Source organism: Anolis carolinensis, chromosome 4 (genome assembly GCF_035594765.1).
Source record: "Anolis carolinensis isolate JA03-04 chromosome 4, rAnoCar3.1.pri, whole genome shotgun sequence".
Taxonomy (NCBI): Eukaryota; Metazoa; Chordata; class Lepidosauria; order Squamata; family Dactyloidae; genus Anolis; species Anolis carolinensis.
In genome coordinates this window covers 125,943,213-125,961,780 of record NC_085844.1, presented here as the reverse complement: position 1 = coordinate 125,961,780, position 18,568 = coordinate 125,943,213, and the positions used below count along the sequence as shown (strand labels likewise).

General features: G+C 39.2%; 1 protein-coding gene across 1 annotated transcript in view; it reads left to right on the top strand.

Annotated features, from left to right (window-relative positions):
• Positions 1-235: 235 nt before the first annotated feature.
• selp (selectin P) overlaps positions 236-18,568 on the top strand; it is a 38,338-nt gene continuing 20,005 nt past the window's right edge. Inside the window, exons 1-8 of the mRNA XM_008108922.3 lie at positions 236-535; positions 3,310-3,388; positions 6,166-6,555; positions 9,648-9,755; positions 10,657-10,845; positions 13,409-13,594; positions 14,734-14,919; positions 17,866-18,051. Of these exons, the coding sequence (XP_008107129.2) occupies positions 398-535; positions 3,310-3,388; positions 6,166-6,555; positions 9,648-9,755; positions 10,657-10,845; positions 13,409-13,594; positions 14,734-14,919; positions 17,866-18,051 (1,462 nt within the window). The 5' untranslated portion in view covers positions 236-397. The remainder of the gene's footprint in view (positions 536-3,309; positions 3,389-6,165; positions 6,556-9,647; positions 9,756-10,656; positions 10,846-13,408; positions 13,595-14,733; positions 14,920-17,865; positions 18,052-18,568) is intronic.

The window sequence follows — 18,568 nt, the reverse complement described above, 5'->3', positions numbered from 1 at the left end:
AAACCTTGGCTTTGAGGGAATTTGGCTACAACTTACTGGCAAGTACATATTGCTTATCAAGGGCATTTTAGGGCCCTTCCAGCCAGGCCCGATATCCCAGGATCTGATCCCAGATTATCTGGCAGTGGGGACTCGTATAATCTAGTTTAAAGCAGAAAACCTGGGATTAGATCCTGGGATGTAGGGCCTGTCTGAAAGGGCTCCTAATTGACAACATGCCACATGACATGGATGTTCCCTTACTATTCCTGCTGCATGAGCATATGAGGGTTGGGCTGAGTTTATTCCAGAATTTAAAAGAAGACACTGTTGTATGCACAAACTGTACCAATTGCCAAGGAGTTAATGGCATGAAATTTTGAGAGGGCGGTACGATGAGGAAGGCAATAGGAAAAGGATGCAATCAGCTTTTCTACACTCCAGAGGAAGTGTTGGTACCACAAGCTTACACAGAGGAAGGAGGTGTAGTGTTTATGCCAACCCGCACAGGGAGAAGCGTGCAAAAGAGAAATCAGAGGGATTTGCAATAAAAATGGTAAGTACAGTTTTATTTTTCTATATACAGAATTCCAAAGGATACAAATTTAGGAATGAAATACCACTGGATTTGCTATTTGCTGTAGCTTGGAACAGGTATAGCAATGAAGCACAATAACACTTGAGAGATAAGTTTCTCTTAAGGTATCCAAATGGTCTCAATTGGAGTAAAAAGGACCACCATTGTAGCATTGCTTGGGCTTGGCAGCCTGATACCCTCCAAATGTTTTGGACATAAACAGCACTGCTTTGGGACTATAGCAGTTGTGCTCTGAAACTTCTGGCACAGGTTCCCTGCCCCTATCTTAGACATAATCTTCTTAGAAAATGGCTAGATGAGCATCTGCAGCAATGAAGATAAACATGTGAAAGTTAGAGGCGCAGGACCATAGCCAGAAAAAAAAAATTGGGGGAGGGGGTTGAAACTTTTTTAGCGAATCATGAAGAGTAGTTTCATAATGCAAAATAATTTAGAAATCAGTCTCCATTGATAAATTTCAGTGGACACTCAAGACAGATAAACTTCAGTGGACACTCGTGGGGATTTGGTTAATCAGTTAAAATTCATGAGTAAACCAGGTTTTTAAAAAATTGAAAATTTCAGGGGGGGGGGGTTAAAACCCCTACCCCCTCCCCCCCCGGCTATAGCTGTAAAGAGGCAGACGCAAAATATGATCTAGTTATGATTAAAATGAGTGCCATGGATTTTAACACCTTCATTTTTATTAGATTGTGCCCTGGAGTATTAGATTGGTGAGAACAAATACAAAAATGTATGACATCTATAGTTACATATATAAAAGGATGGGAATAATCCAACCAAACTGGGAAGTATAATGTCAAAATCAACCATGATTTAAGCTGAACATTATGCCATGCCTGCTTTTAAAAATACATGCTGATGTTATCCAAAATTCATGGGAGCAGAAATGTTTTTATTTCAGATTCCCCCCCCCCCCCCCCCCTAGATTTTGGACTACATTAGAGTCTCACTTATCCAAGCTAAATGGGCCAGCAGAAGCTTGGATAAGCGAATATCTTGGATAATAAAGAGGGATTAAGGAATAACCTATTAAACATCAAATTAGGTTATGATTTTACAAATTAAGCACCAAAACATCATGCTATACAACAAATCTGACAGAAAAAGTAGTTCAATATGCAGTAATGTTATATTGTAATTACTGTATTTACGAATTTAGCACCAAAATTTCGCGTTATATTGAAAACATTGACTACAAAAATGGCTTGGATAATCCAGAGGCTTGGATAAGTGAGACTCTACTGTATCTATGATTGCATATATGTCCATAATGAGAGATAGGATTAAAATCAAACATGAAATTGCTTATGTTTCATTTAGACTTTATACACATATCTTGAAGGTAATTCTATTCCCAATATTTTAAATATTTTTGGGTATGAGACACCAAACTATCAGAAACTAAAAGTGTCAATATCTCAGCACTCATGTGGACAATTTTGGAGGGTTTAGGATTTCAGAATTCTGGATTAAAAAGATGCTCAACTTGTATGTTGTTGCAGCTCTAGACAGTATTAAAAAATAGTAACAACGCCAATTTGGAGAGATACACAAATGGGATGAGCTACTGTTAGTGAATGTCTTCAGATTATGGCCTTTGTGTGCCCATGCACATGTGCATATTACACTGATATTAAAGCAAAAAAAAAAAATGCCTGGTAACGGAAATAAATGCTGTAAATGATCTGGGCATTTAAGGGTTTGGGTTGTAAGGAAATTTTACTGTACTAGAATGAAAGATATGTTTTCGCATTGCTTGAAAAATGGGTTGTTGTAACTTTCGGGCTGTGTGACCATGTTCCAGAAGTACATAGATGTGGGTGAAACGTCAGGAGAGAATACTTCTGGAACATGGCCACACAGCCCGAAAGACATACAACAACCCTGTGATCCCGGCCATGAAAGCCTTCGAGAACTGCTTGAAAACTGTTTGAGACAAAATGAGTTGTGGCACTGATTCAACACAACCCCTTTCTTTAATTTGCCTTATTTAATTCTTGTCCCCCTTCTTGTTTCCTTTTGCATCTGGAGAAAAGAAGGGAGGCAATCAACTTCTGTCATCAGTCCATTCTTGACTTCTGGGAGGCAAGGCCACACAATGGTCACTAGTAAAAACTGTCTTTGACATCACAACCCTCTTTATATGCCTCTAACTGAGCATAAGTGCTAGCGCAGATGTTTGCATTACAAACACGTAACTGTAATCATTTCCCACATAATTCTGGGAACGGTAGTTTTTGACTCTGTGAATTCTCTTTGAAATCCATCTCACAGAACTATAATTCTTAGCAATGAGAAAAGAGATGCCACTCAAACTGCTTTAAATCTCTGGGGCATCTTTTCCAAGAGATTATTGGAGACTTGCCAAGGAAAACACTCTGGGGGATCTGGTACATTCAGATTGACCCCTTTGTCAGCATACCTCTTGACCTACACATCTCCTTCAACCTTATCAGATGGGGCGGCATGTGCTGGTTTGTCTATATTTTTGCGACGGAGCCTGCCAGTTCCCATACCATGATGTAGAGCTACTGGCGTCCAATGTTGTATTGGATCAACAGGGAGGGGGGTGGGAAGCCAGACAGCAGATGCTTTCCCCTATGGGATGGGGCCATGAGTAAGTCGGGCAATATGGGGCATGGGCTGACAGGTTCCCCATGCCTCTCCCCCAATGGGCATCGCAAACTGTCCTGGGACATCATTCTTGAATTGCACTCTTTATTTTTCAGCCAACAGGTGAAGCCAGTGGAAGATTCCAGAATAGACAGACGGATGAACACATATTGCTGTTAGCTGTCATTGCGTGGGGTAAGCATTTGCTACATTTAACCAGAACAACTGTCATATTGATTTCATATTCATCTTGGCAATTGAATGAAATGAAGCAACACTGGAAAGGTAAAAGATAAATGTATAGCCAGAAACATCTTTTGGACTCTTTTGATTCTGCTACTGATATCAAATGAAGAGTAAAATGTTTTATTGGTGATTGTATTAAAATCACATATTTCAAAATTTGGCAGCATTAATACTTTGCTTAACAACAATCATATTGTTCTGATAGAAAATATTTTTTGTCTATAATCTTTAAAAAGGTTGTCAAAACTGTTTTATCCCCTCTAAATTAAAAAAATCATTTGTCATGAATTTTTGGTTTGTCTGGTTACAAAATAGGTGATTTTAAAAATATGTAAGAAGGAATCATTATTTAAGGCAATACGATAGTTGGACATCAACTACAATCCAGAAGAAATGAGTAGAGCAATCTCCTTTTGCACTGCAACACCTCATCTTCCTCCAAAACCAGTTTTAGAGATCTGAATTTTCAGAAAGTGTAAGGTGATTTCTGTAAGGAGGAAAGGGTTCGGCAAGACTGATCTTATATATGAGGGTTGATTAATTCAGGATGATCGTCATATCACTCAGAAATTTGAAGCATAATCGGCATTTCACAAGAACGTGTGGTTCACATTGCTTTACTTTATTATTGCTTTACTTAACTATTGGAAGATCTGGGCGCAATGGGTACTGTGAGACGCTGGTTGTGGAAACAGAGTGTCGACTACTTCCGTGACGGCTTCAGAAAACTTGTTCATCGTTGGCAGAAATGCATCCAATTGTCTGGTGATGATGTGGAAAAGCGAATAGTGGTAGTTAAAGAGCACATTCTAAGGATTATTTCTGCATTGATTTATTAAAATCTTCCTATCCAAACCCAAGTAACGAAGGTGGACGCATTACTTTTCATTCAACCCTTGTACTCGCCAACTGTTTTGATTTGTCAGGAACGATCTTAATTAATGCTCTGTCATCCACTTTTTCAGGTCCTTTAAAAATGTTCCAGTTTTCATCTGTGACATGGTGGCATAAGCTTACAGTTAAAAGGAATGAATTGAAAGCGTTCATGTGTAAGGATAGCTAGGCATTTTCATCAGACTTGAAATGTAATTTGTCTCAGGTTTTGGGAAGAAGATACCCATCACCCTTTGGAAGAGAAGACAGCAGATTTGGCAGTTTGATATTAGGAATATGCAGATAAAAAGGGTGAAGAGAACTGTGAATTCAACATGAATTCAAGTGTAATGGATAGATGGGTTTCCTTTGGAAGCTGCAGAGCATGGAAAAGTTAGCTTTAAGAAGCACAACTCCCAGAGCCTCCCAGCCTGCAGAGCTCCTATAACACTATGTAACACGATTTTTATTCCTGGGTTATAAATGTTATTTCCTAATTGGCTCTATCATAAAAAAACATGAGGAAAGTTTATTAAACTGCAAAAGCTTTGTTTTGGTGGGACATCCTGCAGCATATTTTGCTATAGTTTTTCAAGGAATGTCTTGCAGAGTCTCAAGCAATTCAACATAGTTTGTTGTAGCCACGAAGTTTCTGGAGTGTAACAACTATTTTCAAAGTAAGTACCAGACAATTAAACAGGAAATAACACTTTCAAACCAGGAGTATTTTTTTTTCTAATTTTGTTATCTAGTGTAATTTCTTGCCACTCAGGGAAGCACAGAGCACAAAATAAGCCTTCTGTAAGTCAAATTTCAATGCAGTAGTATGGAAGGCACAGCAAGGCATAGTTGGCAATTGCTGTAAAATAAAATGACTCAATGAGAAGATGTGACAGCAAGCTTAATAAGCAATGTGAGCTGACATTACCTGCTTGCCTTTTGCTGTCCTGCAGAAGGTCTGGGGAATGCAGGCAAGACAAAACAAAGATACACACTGAGCATCCCTTCTCTGGAATTCCCAAAATCCAAAATACTCCCAAATCCAAAACTGCCCACACAGGTGGCAGGAAAGTAACACCTTTGCTCTCTGATGGTTCAATGTACACAAACTTTATTTCATGCTGAAAATTATCAAAAATATTGTATTGCATGAAACAGCCTTCAGGCTATGTGTATAAGGTATATATGAGACATAAATGAATTTCATGTTTAGACTTTGGTCCTATTTCCAAGATTTCTTATTATGTACATATATGCCAATACAGGCATTCTAAAGTATGGAAGAAAACACCAAAATCAAAAACATGTCTGGTTCTAAAGCATTTTGAAAATGCATATTTAACCTGCATTAGGTAATCTCTGAGATTGTGATATTGTATTAAAGGAATCTGTTATTTAAAGATGTAAAAATGGATAGCAGCTCCTGTCCCTTTGGTGGAAGCACCTTCTTTGGAGGCTTTTAAACAGAGGATGGATGGTCATCTGTTGGAGGTGTTTTGATTGTGCTTTTCCTGCATAGCAGGGGGTTGGACTAGATGGCCCATGTGGTCTCTTCCAACATTATTATTCTATGATTCTATGATAATATGACTGTCTTAATGGAGAAGAAGGAAATCTGTGCTTTTCACAGCTGCAATGGAAACACTGGTGGAAAAACTGCCCCAATGAATTCCTATTATGAATCTTTTAGAATCAGAAAGCCCCAACTGTTTACGAAAGTGGAAATGCTTCCTTTTCTGTGTGAGGTCACAATATTATGTTGCATAAATGGTGGTTGAAATAACAGTTATATCATTGTATTAATAGCTGTTGGTGAGATGATATTGGTCTAATTCTGCTTGTTGTTCTGGCAGGGCTCTTGTTTCCTGTTGGTGTGGATGCCTGGACTTACCATTACGGTGATAAATCAGATCTGACTTGGAAAGAGGCAAGGGTTTTTTGCCAGACCTGGTATACTGACTTGGTAGCAATCCAAAACCAAGAAGAAATTGCCTATCTAAATGCTGTCGTCCCTTTCTATAAAAAATACTACTGGATCGGGATCCGGAAGATTAACAACACTTGGACCTGGGTGGGAACCAACAAGAAGCTGACAAAAGAGGCAGAAAACTGGGCTTATCGAGAGCCGAACAACAGAAGAGACAACCAGGATTGTGTTGAGATTTACATTAAGAGAGACCGCGAGGCTGGAAAGTGGAATGATGAACCTTGTACTAGGAAAAAGCGAGCATTATGCTACCAAGGTAATGAAATATTCCACATTGCTGGTCTTTTTTGTCTTGAAGAAGAAAATCTAGGTGAATTTAATTGACTTAACTCCTTTGAAAATGTGTATAAGTCTTCGACGTATATTCTACTTATCCTGAAATGGAGATAAATTCTGCTATTCACGATATGGAAATAAATAACAAAAAAATGAAGGCAGATATGTTTGAAACCACTGAAAAGGTGTAGACAGAGGAATCGCTTGAAATATGCTTTACAGGGTACTGGTCTTTCATTATTACCAAGCTAACATCTTATTACAAAACAGATAGCGGGTGCTGGGCAGTAAGAAGGCATTGCCACAACGGTATGGTCATGTACAGCATGGGATCTCCAAATAGATTAATTCTCATATAAAATGTCTAGCAAAAATGTGGTTGTCTAAGAAATATTCTAAGCAATGTGTTCTACTAATGCAATAGAATTATATAGTTGGCAGTTCCATAGTCAACTGAATCCAACCCACCTGCGTACTGCAGGACATCACTAGCCGGCAGCTATATAATAAATAATAATAAAAAAAACTTTATTTATATACCGCCCTATCTCCCGGATGGGACTCAGGGCGGTTTCCAATCATAAAAACAACACAACATTACATAACAACATAATAACACATTATTAAGCAAAGTAAAATAATACAATTATAGCAATAAATAACACTTATATGACTTAATCAAGGGGAACCATAAACCCAATATATTAAAATGTATCATTTTAGGCTAGAGAAATCTTGTGCAATATATTCAGGCCCAGAAATCGGCAGTATTCTAATGTAATTACTCAAAAACCTGCCGACACCACCAGGTCTGCTTTTTGAAGAGACTTTATCACTTAGGCAATTTGTTCCATTGCTAAAAATGCTCTAAGGTCAAAAAGTTTATTCTAATGTTCAACTTAAATTTACTTTCCCGTAGTGTATAACTGTTAATCCTGATCCTACTATCTTTGACTGCCCTCTATTTATTTCATTGTATTTTATTTATATGCCTCTTTTCTCCTGAAGTGGGACCCAAGGCGGGTCACAAATAAAATTGGTTAAAACAATACGTGTACAGTAGAGTCTCACTTATCCAAGCTAAATGGGCCGGCAGAAGCTTGGATAAGTGAATATCTTGGATAATAAGGAGGGATTAAGGAAAAGCCTATTAAACATCAAATTAGGTTATGATTTTACAAATTAAGCACCAAACATCATGTTATACAACAAATTTGACAGAAAACGTAGTTCAATAGACAGTAATGTTATGTTGTAATTACTGTATTTACGAATTTAGCACCAAAATATCACGATATATTTAAAACATTGACTACAAAAATGGCTTGGATTATCCAGAAGCTTGGATAAGCGAGGCTTGGATAAGTGAGACTCTACTGTAATTTGTTTTTTTCAAAAAATACAATAATAAAATTATTAGAAAAAAAAGATATAGATGTTAAAATAATGAAAAATACAGATTATACTCTTCTACCATAGTCATGATTTCTAGTTTTATAGAGTCATCCCACTCAATCATTGACACATAACTATTCACTGCTTTACCGGGTGTCTGAATGGATCCACACAGGATAGTGTATACTAACTCTAGGGGCTGCTTTGATTGGTTTTCACTCTTCTTGGGAATGGATCGCCTTGTTCCTTTCCCTTTTATGCAGTTTACACATTTGGTGTTGTCATTGTTGCATGTTTTTATCAAGAGACTCTGTATTTGTACAGCATTTTACCACCTGTGATACAGTTCAGTTCAACGACTCCTTCTTATTTAAATGCTCTGACATATCATTATCCACCTTGGGGTACTATACACAAACTTAACATGAGTCAATAGTGTGATACAGCAGCTAAAAAAGCCAATGCGATCCTTGGCTGCATGAAAAGAAATATAGTGTCTAGATTGAGAAGTCATAGTCTCACTCTATGCTGCTTTGGCCAGATCTCACCTGGAGTACTGTGCCCATTTCTGGGTACCACAAGAAGGATATTGATAATCAGGAATTTGTAGAGAAGAGTGACCAAAATGATCTGGAAACCATGCCCTATGAGGAGCGGCTTATGTTTAGCCTACAAAAGAGAAGGTTGAGAGGAGACATGATTGTTATGTTTAAATATTTGAAAGGATGTTATATTGAGAAGGGTGCAAGTTCTATGGTAGAGACTAGAACATGGAGCAATGGATTGAAACATTAGGAAGAACCTGTTGGCAGTAAGAGGTGTTCAACAGTTGAATATGCTGCCTTGCAGTGTTGTAGAGGGCACTTCCACACAGGACTTAAACACACACTGAAGCGGGTTCAAGTCCACACAATCCACACAAAACCAGGGCTTTTCTGAGAAGGCTGGCTACATGCTATCCTGATAACAATTGGGATGACATGTAGCCACCCCGAAGCCCTCAAAACAACCAACCCCTTAAAAGTTTTTAAAAACTTACCCGACTGCCGTTATCTTCCACCTGCCCCCCCCCCCCCCCCCCGCGTCTCCTGACACATCATTTCCTTGCGCCAGGAGGGTGCGAGGAGGAAGATCATTGGTGGCCAGGTACATTTTTTTAACTTTTAAGGTGTTGTTTTGGGGCTTGGGGGGAGGAGGTGGGTATTTTCTCCGTGTTTCTGGCTCCAAGATAACTATGTGGATTGGGCCCAGGAATCATGTGATGCGGTCCCTGGGCCCAATCCACACAGGGCCCACACTTGCATTTAATTAATTAAGAACAAAACAGGGAAACCCTGCTTTGTTCTGAAATAATTCAGTTTTACCACAGGTGTAATCTGGACTCTGCCGGTAAAACCGTGACAGATCTTGCTTTTAAGGCCTGTCTGGATGGGTCCAGACAGTCTCCTTCTCTAGAAGTTTTTAAGCAAAAGCTAGATGTCCATCTGTCAGGAGTGCTTTGATTGTGTGTCACTACATGGCAGGAGGTTGGACTGAATGGTGTCTTTCAACTCTATGATTCTGTGAAAAACTCACTAATGTGGCTTTCCAGGGTTCAAAAATAATTTTAAGCAGATTCAGGAGAGGCTCTGAAAATGCTGTGACAGTTTTTGTAATGGACTGTCTTTTTCCCTGTAGCTTCTTGTCACCCTTCTTCCTGTAATGAATGGAGTGAGTGTGTGGAGACCATTGGAAACCACACCTGTCAATGTTATCCTGGCTACTTTGGCCCTGAGTGTGAATATGGTGAGTTTGGAACACATCAGAATTTTCTTCTCATTGTGACTTACAGGAATGCTGTAAAGGGCAATGCTGATTTTGAGCCCAGTGTAGGAAAGGAATGTTTGGTGCACAGCTTGCCCTTGCATACCATGTTGCTTTTTAAAGGAAAGAAGCAACCCAAATGAGGGGCCCTAAGTCAGACTAATGACGTTGCATGGAGGGAAAGAGAACTTTATTTATATCTCACTTTCTCAAATAGCACATAGACAACCTGTGCATCTAACACAGTCATCTTGTTATGAAATCCAACTGAATTTAATGAGATTTATTTATTCAGATGTTTATTAAATTTAATAGCCTGCTTTTCTTCCAAAATGGGTGCTAAAGCAGTTTACACCATAGATTAGAATGCAACAGCTAAAACTTTCTGCTGCACATATGAAAAAAAATAAACAGTTAAAACGTTATTTTAAAACAGTTTCAGACACATGTTATGGGATTATATTTTAAGTGGGTCTTCCAAGTAAACACACACACGTTTAGAATGTGACCATGCCTTGGATAGAAGTCATTTTTTGCAGCTTTTTGCAGTGTAAACTATAGCACGGACAATTCTAAATGGTACATTTACTAAAGTAGTCTTTTTTGCTGTCATTTTAACTTGGCTGTTGTTGTTTTGAGTGGATTGGGCCACAATTTGGAAAACATGAAATATAAAGTGGTTATCATGATGCTTCCAAAAAATGCTGGATCAGAAATGGTTGAAATTTTAAGTCCACAAGAATTTGGATCACAAGCATTTGAATTCCACCAAAATCCTTCTAAGAAAAGAACTTGAGCACCTTTTTGCTGTGGGGTAGGGAGTGTGAGACTTGAAATATGTTTATTAGCAAAATGATGGCATAACCTTTATATCTCCATTTAGTTGTTCAATGCAGGGACCTTAGTGCTATTCACAAGCCATTGCACATGAACTGCAACCATCCTCTGGGCGATTTCAGTTATAGATCCAGTTGTGCTTTCAGTTGTGAAGAAGGACTTGAACTGAGTGGCCCGGCCACCTTGCAGTGCTTGCGCTCTGGCAACTGGACTGCCGAGATACCACAATGCAAAGGTATGTGCTCTCATGGCTTATGGCAGGTGTTGGCAGAGCAGGACATTTACCAATGCCCAGGAACTAGGAAAAGTCCCTTTGAGCCAAGGTCTGTCATTTTCCTCTGGAATCTGGGCTCTGTTTTGAATTGAGGAATGCCTCCATTCCACGAAAACGGGATTTAGCATTTGTTGCAGGAGCCATGATGTCAGTAGATATCGAACAAGAAAGTGTGAAATTTGTTCCATTTTCACACCAATGTGTAAACAGTTCTCCAATCTGAAAATGTGTATAAAAACGCATGTAGTAGTAGAAAATGGGGATAAAATGCACAATTAGTGAAAATTGTACACATGTTAGAAAAAGTGTGCACAACAATGCATACAATTTTTCTATGGACCTTACAATAGAATTTGCCAAACACAGCAAAAAAGGGACAAAACTTACAATCGAAAAAAAGAAAAAAAGAAATCCACATTGAAACTACATTTTAACGGAAAATGTGTGTTTCCCATTTATCAATAGTACTATGCAACAAAATTTGGAAAAATATGTTCCTGGTTTGATAGTATTATTTCCTGTTTAATTATGTGGTACTTACTTTGTTGTACTCCAGAAACTTCAGTTTTGTGGCCGCCGCAGACTAAGCAAATTGGTTGATACTCTGTGAGATAGTTATTGAAAAACTATAGCAAAATATGCTGCAGAATGCCCCATCTGCAGAAACAAAGTTTTTTGCAGTTCAATACACTTTTCCCATGTTTTTAAAGATAGAATCAATTAGGAAATGACATTTATAACCCAGGAACAAAAACCATGTTACATGGTGTATTGTGAACCTGATTTGGTGTCCTGGACACCAGATCAGACCTGCATGGCAGCCAGATAGGGACTTCTCAACTACTTCGGAGATGGGAGAGTCTCACCGGCCCAACCCTGCTGAACACATTGCAGTACCATTGGGTAGCTAGCTACTCTATGATAATACGAGTGTCATGCCTCTGCAAGATTTCTCACTGTTTATTCCTGTTAAGCCCTCATTTCGTTAGAGAAGATCAGTATTTTATGTATAGTTAGTCTAGATAGCCTCTTCCTCCTTGTATTTAAAACTTCCTTCACCCTGTCCCTTTAAGACTCTCAGGGGGCAGATCTTCAGCTAAGGTCCTTCTAGTTCCTTGAGGAGTCAGGCAGTGTGGTATTGGAAGGTGATGAGTAAGGAAGGTGGAAGAACCATAAAATAGAACTGTTCTGCCCCTGTACTAGCTATTTATTTGGAAGGTTTCTGTGGTGCAGCGAACAGATTGAATGCTACATATTTGAAGTCAAAACAACAATTTATTGAATAACAGATTTCAAACATTCTCTCCTTAGTAATACTAATAAATACTTTATTTATAGGCCACCCTCTCTCCCCAAGAGGACTCAAAGTGGTTTAATGGATCCGTCCTCCCATGTTGCAGCTATCCATAGCCATGACTCTCCACCTACCTTGGTCTTCAGCATTCTCACTCCAGAAGCAACTCCGGTTGCTCCTGACACGAAAAAAACAAACAAACTGGCTGACATCCACCAGATTTCCGCCCTACGAAAGAGAGCTGAGAGAGGGGAGGGGGTGAGGTTTTTGAGGGGTGACAAGGGGACTGCTATCCCATGTCTCTAGGCTGCCTAAACTTGGGAGATGCAGGATTGAAGTCATGACAGCTGCAACCAGCTCTGGCTAGGAATAGGCCCAGCTGTCTTGACAGCCCTGAAATTGGAGAAAAGCCTGGATCTGAGTTAACATTTAGGCTTTCTCCTGAGTTAACTTAACCCAGGAAAAAGCCTTGCTCCAGGTTAAGATGGATCATTCTTGTGATGCATTTAACTGCTGTGGGGCTGATCCAAATACACACTGACGCAGTGTAGCTGAGTCCACCAAGAGATTTCCACTTAGGATGGATTTAGATTGCCATATATTCTGGTTCAGAGGAGCCCCGGTGGCGAAGTGCGTTAAAGCACTGAGCTGGAGACCGAAAAGTCCCAGGTTCAAACCCCGGGAGTGGCGTGAGCGGCCGCTGTTAGCACCAGCTCCTGCCAACCTAGCAGTTCGAAAACATGCCAGTGTGAGTAGATCAATAGGTACTGCTCCGGCAGGAAGGTAACGGTGCTCCATGCAGTCATGCCGGTCAAATGACCTTGGAGGTGTCTACGGACAACGCCGGCTCTTCGGCTTAGAAATGGAGATGAGCACCAACCCCCAGAGTCAGACATGACTGGACTTAACGTCAGGGGAAACCTTTACCTTTACCTATATTCTGGTTCAAAATTAATAATCTGGATTATATAGCAGCTAAATTTAATTAATGCAGTTCAAAGGTAGCTTCAAATTACGGCGGCCAGAAAAGAAACACTCCCAGAAAGACCTTAATATGCATCAGCACTCTGTGGTTTGTGTCATCACCATCCGGGCCTCACACTGGGACTAGGATTTCCTGTGTAATCAGCTGTGCAGCATAACCACTTTCTTCAGTACCGATTTTAAAGTGCATTGAGTGGTCATTATAGGTAGCCTGTGAAATCTACAACTTCTTTTTCTGTTTCTCAGCTGTTCAGTGCAAATCATTAAATATTCCTGCTCATGGAGACTTCAACTGCTCTCACGTGTATGGGGACTTTCAGTATCAGTCTATCTGCGACTTTAAATGTACTGAGGGATTTGCGATCAGCGGAACAGAGAGCATTATGTGTGAAAAATCTGGAGAATGGAGTTCCCCCGTGCCAACATGCAAAGGTTCAACTTTTCCTTCTTCCTAAATTCCATTTCAATACCCACCTCTTAGACGTCAGTAGCATTTAGATCTAATAAGGCAGAGGTTTCCGCCCATTGTTTACTGGCAGAGATTAATAACATAAATAATAATAACAATAAATTGCTGTTAACCTATGCATTTAAATGCATGTGATTGAGGTTAACATTATTTCTTGTATGTAATTCTTGTTTTGTAAAGTTTCAATGGACTCTTTTTAAGCATATTGAATCTGTTGTTTTGATTATATAAGCCTTGTTCCATCACCTTCACTAGAAATGAAGATGGTTATGTTTTTTTTAGTGATAAAGTGAGGCAGAAACTTTTAGGCCTCATCTAAAATCCATAAAACACCATATAAAATCCAGATGATCTGTTTTGGACGAGATTATATGGCAGCGTAGACTAATATAATCCGGTTCAAAGCATATAATCTGGATTTTATATAGCAGTGTAGATGGGGCCTTAGCTGTTTAATTGCTGTGTATTAGGAACTGAGGAGTGAAAGGATATCAAAAATTAGAAGTTAAGATGTTACAATATATGTTTGTCCATTTAATTGTGCAATTCTATTTGTGCAGTCAGAAGGAAGACCTCATGAGTTCAGCGAGCAATATTCCCATTTAAGTTTGCATTGAATTCCAGCATAAATATAATAATTTAATCTGAAAGATATCCCTTTGTATCTACTAAAACAATTCCCCAAATTTGCTAAGTAGGTGTTGGGAAGTGACTGGCGTTGACTAGTGGGGAGAATCATGGAATCATAAAGTTGGAAGAGTCCACAAGAGACATCTAGCCGAACCCTCTGCTATACAGGAAAAACACTCTTGACAGATGGCCATCCAGCCTTTGTACAAAAACCTTAAAAGAAGGAGACTTCACCATACATTTAGGCAGTATATTCCGCCATCAAATAACTCTTACTGTCCTGATGTTTTTCCTAATTGGAAGGGGAAAATAGCAATTGTGGGAAAATAACCCTTGAAGTTCAGTTTACAATGCACAATTTATTATAAAATATCCAACTGCTGCTCTGTGGAAATTTGGGGTGGGGGGGGGGGGTGGGGGTTGCTCAAATCATTTCTAGTTTTTGCACTGCTCTTTCTTATTATATTTTCAGTTAAGCAATGTCAGGAAATTGAGTCACCCAGAAGAGGAACCATGGATTGTGTAAACCCAATTGGTGACTTTGCTTACAACTCCACGTGTGATTTTTCTTGTGAAGCTGGCTTTCAGCTCAATGGCTCCAAGACTTTGTATTGCAATGCAGCTGGCCAGTGGAGCTCCCATGTACCCCTCTGTCAAGGTAGAGTATCAATATGGAACTGTGTGTGCCTTACAGAAAATCGGACACTTGAATTTGCTGTTTGATCCATTCATTTATATTAGTGGTTCCCAACCTCTTTTTGACCAGGGACCACTTTGACCAGGGACATTAATACCAAACATTAGTACCAAAAGGGTTACAAATAAGTTTTTGGTCAACTTTAGATTCTGTTTGGTTATTTGGAGTGCTGATTAAGAAAATTGCATTGGATAGACTATATCAGCTCTTGTTTCTGATATCATATTTAATAATCTAGAGCTGATGTGGTCTATCCAGTGCAATTCTCTGAATCGGTACCCCAGATAATCCCAAGAAGAGGCCTAAAAACGAAGACACCAAGGCGCCCGCACTTCTAGGTGCCACATTCTCAGGGGGAAGGAGGAGGAGGAGGAGAAGCAACAGTCAGGAGGCTTGTTGTCATGACTTTCGTAGGTAGTCAGCCTCTCCCTTCCCTACCATCCCCATTGCCTCAGCACTATAAGAGGGGTTCTCTAGTCAGTCTAGTTGCAGCGGTGTAGTAAATATGGCCATGGATCATATTTTAGTTCTTGAGGACCATTGGTGGTCCATGGACCACAGGCTGGAAACCACTGATTTATATACTACTCTTTTCACAAATACTTTGGGTTAGCACTAGACTTATGCCAGGTTAGAGATTTAAGTGAATATAATTCATTTTTTCTTTAAAACATTTAGAGTGCACCCTATAATGGAAAAATGTAATAAAAATAAACAATGTAAAACAACTTGAATGGAGCCCCCGGTGGTGTAGTGGTTTAAAGCTTTGTAACTTGAAGGCTGCCAGGTTCGAATCCAACCCGGGGAGAGCGTGGATGAGCTCCCTCTATCAGCTCCAGCTCCATGCGGGGACATGAGAGAAGCCTTCCACAAGGATGGTAAAAACATCAAAACATCCGGACGTCCCTGGGCAACGTCCTTGCAGATGGCCAGTTCTCTCACACCAGAAGCGACTTGCAGTTTTCTCAAGTCGCTTCTGACACGAAAAAAAACTTGAATATCATATTAAATATAAACAACAAGCATTATATTGTATATGATAAATAAAATGTTATAGTATAGCAAGTTATTATAGCTTTGTTAACCACTGAGTTAGTACAAGAGGAATAAAACCATTAGACTGCAAAAGCTTTAACAAAAAGCCATGTTTTATTATGAGGCCAGAATGAAGGAAACATTAGCAGATCTTTGTGGAGCAGCCATTCTATACACACTAGAAGTCTTACTCCGTCCTTATACTCATTTGTGGGAGTCAAAGAAGAATATCTCAAGCATCTTTCAGTCTCATAGCTAGTAAAAAAAAACTCCAGGAGAACATGTTCTCTTGTTCACCGATCTCCAGGGAATGGGTCTGCAGCTATATAGAGAGCTACTGGCTGCTGATTTAGTTGCTCCAATTTGTACTACCGTGTTTCCCCGAAAATAAGACAGTGTCTTATATTAATTTTTGCTCCCAAAGATGCGCTAGGTCTTATTTCAGATGATGTCTTATTTTTCCATGAAGAAAAATTCACATTTATTGTTGAACAAAAAAATGAACATTTATCATATACTGTACAGTAGTTGTCATCACAAACCAGCATAACCAAACAAAATGTGAATCTTATCAAATATTTCTTGTTACTACCATTATTTCCATGTACAACAATCTATGGTATGTACATTTACCGATCCTGCAAGCTCTGGTGTTCTGTTTGGCGGGCATGCTTCCAAACAAAAACTTTGCTAGGTCTTACTTTTGGGGAAGGCCTTATATTTAGCAATTCAGCAAAACCTCTACTAGGTCTTATTTTCTGGGGCTGTCTTATTTTCGGGGAAACAGGGTAGGTACAATTTTGGACTCATTTTCGAATATCTTGGGAGAATGGCAGGATAGAAATCAATCAGTTCAAACAATAAATCAATGTCTAACCAGGAAGTTCCAAATGCATGAACTAATGGGGTAAATTATCTCTGTCCACAAAAAAGCCATAGCTGAAACTGATCTCTGGTAACACTATGTAATACAATTTGAAAAATGTTCTGTTCCTGGTTTGAAAGTGTTATTTCCTGTTTAATTGTGCAGGACTTCCTTTGAAACTAGTTGTTCTACTCCATAAACTTCGTTTTTGTGGCTGCTGCAAACTGTGTTGGGACTCTACAAGATAAACCATAGCAAAATGTGCTGCAGGATGTCCTGCAAAAATAACAGTTTTGCAGTTTAATAAACTTTTTCCATGTTTTTGTGATAGAACTAATTAGGAAATGACATTTATAACTCAGGAACAAGAATTATATTACACTAGCTGTGCCCGGCCACGCGTTGCTGTGGCAAAGTGGTGGTGGTATTGGTTAAAAATTGTTGTGTAATTTTTATTTGACGTTATTTGCATTTTTTATTAATTTTATTGTAAGTTATATTTTATTTATTATATTTTATTATTTTCTTGTATTATTTTTAGTTATTTTCTGTGATTATAGTATTTTATTGTATCAATTTTTTAGTGTTTTTATTATTTTTTATTGGGTTGCTAGGAGACCAAGTTGGAGGAGCTTAGCCTTCTAACTGGCAGTAATTGGATAAAAGCAATTATTCCTCTCTCTCTAATTAGGACTTTATTTTTCTTTTCTTTTTGTTGTATCAACCTAGAGGCGTGGATGATGGGTTGTGTTGTCAAATTTCGAGGTTGGGGGGGCCTGTAGTTTTGTTGTTTTGTGGGTCGCCATGATGCCATCACTCTTTTATATATATAGATGGTGTAATCCAAGTCACAAGAGTCCACATGGGCCTCCAATGGTTGAGATGGATCTATTGCACATAGGTAATCAGTACATACAACAGGAAGTTAAACATCTCTCTCAAAACATTTCCCCTGTATTAACTGTTGTCTTCACTATGATTAATTCATCCATCTGCTTTCTTTCTAGGTGTTCAATGCCAGCCCCTGCAGGCTCTTGCTCACGGAAATAGCAGCTGCTTCCATATTAATGGGGAATTTCAGTATCAGTCCAACTGCACTTTCAGTTGTGATGAGGGATTTTCTTTACTTGGAGAAGGGATGATTTGGTGTACAGCACATGGAGAATGGACAAGTGCAACCCCAGTTTGCCAAGGTTTTGCCCTTTTCTTACTCCACCCTCTTGCTCACCTATGTGTTGTTTGTCAGAGGCATAAATTCAAAAGAATTGGTGTTGTAAGACACTGAGGATGGATGTCTTTACTGGTTTAGGTTTGCACTGAGTTTTTGGGGTAGACCAAAAGAGAAAAAAAGGAACCTCTATGTGTGCTGCTTACATATACATGCTATACCCTGTTTCCCTGAAAATAAGACTTAACTGGAAATTAAGCCCTAGCATGATTTTTCAGGATGCTCGTATTATAAACCCTACCAAAAAAAAAAAAGCCACAGTTAAGATTGCCATCCAGTCACACATATTTATGGGTAATAATAATAATAATGATAAAGGAGCCCCGGTGGCGAAGTGCGTTAAAGCGCTGAGCTGCTGAACTTGCAGACCGAAAGGTCCCAGGTTCAAATCCCGGGAGCGGCTTGAGCGCCTGCTGTTAGCTCCAGCTCATGCCAACCTAGCAGTTCGAAAACATGCAAATGTGAGTAGATCAATAGGTACC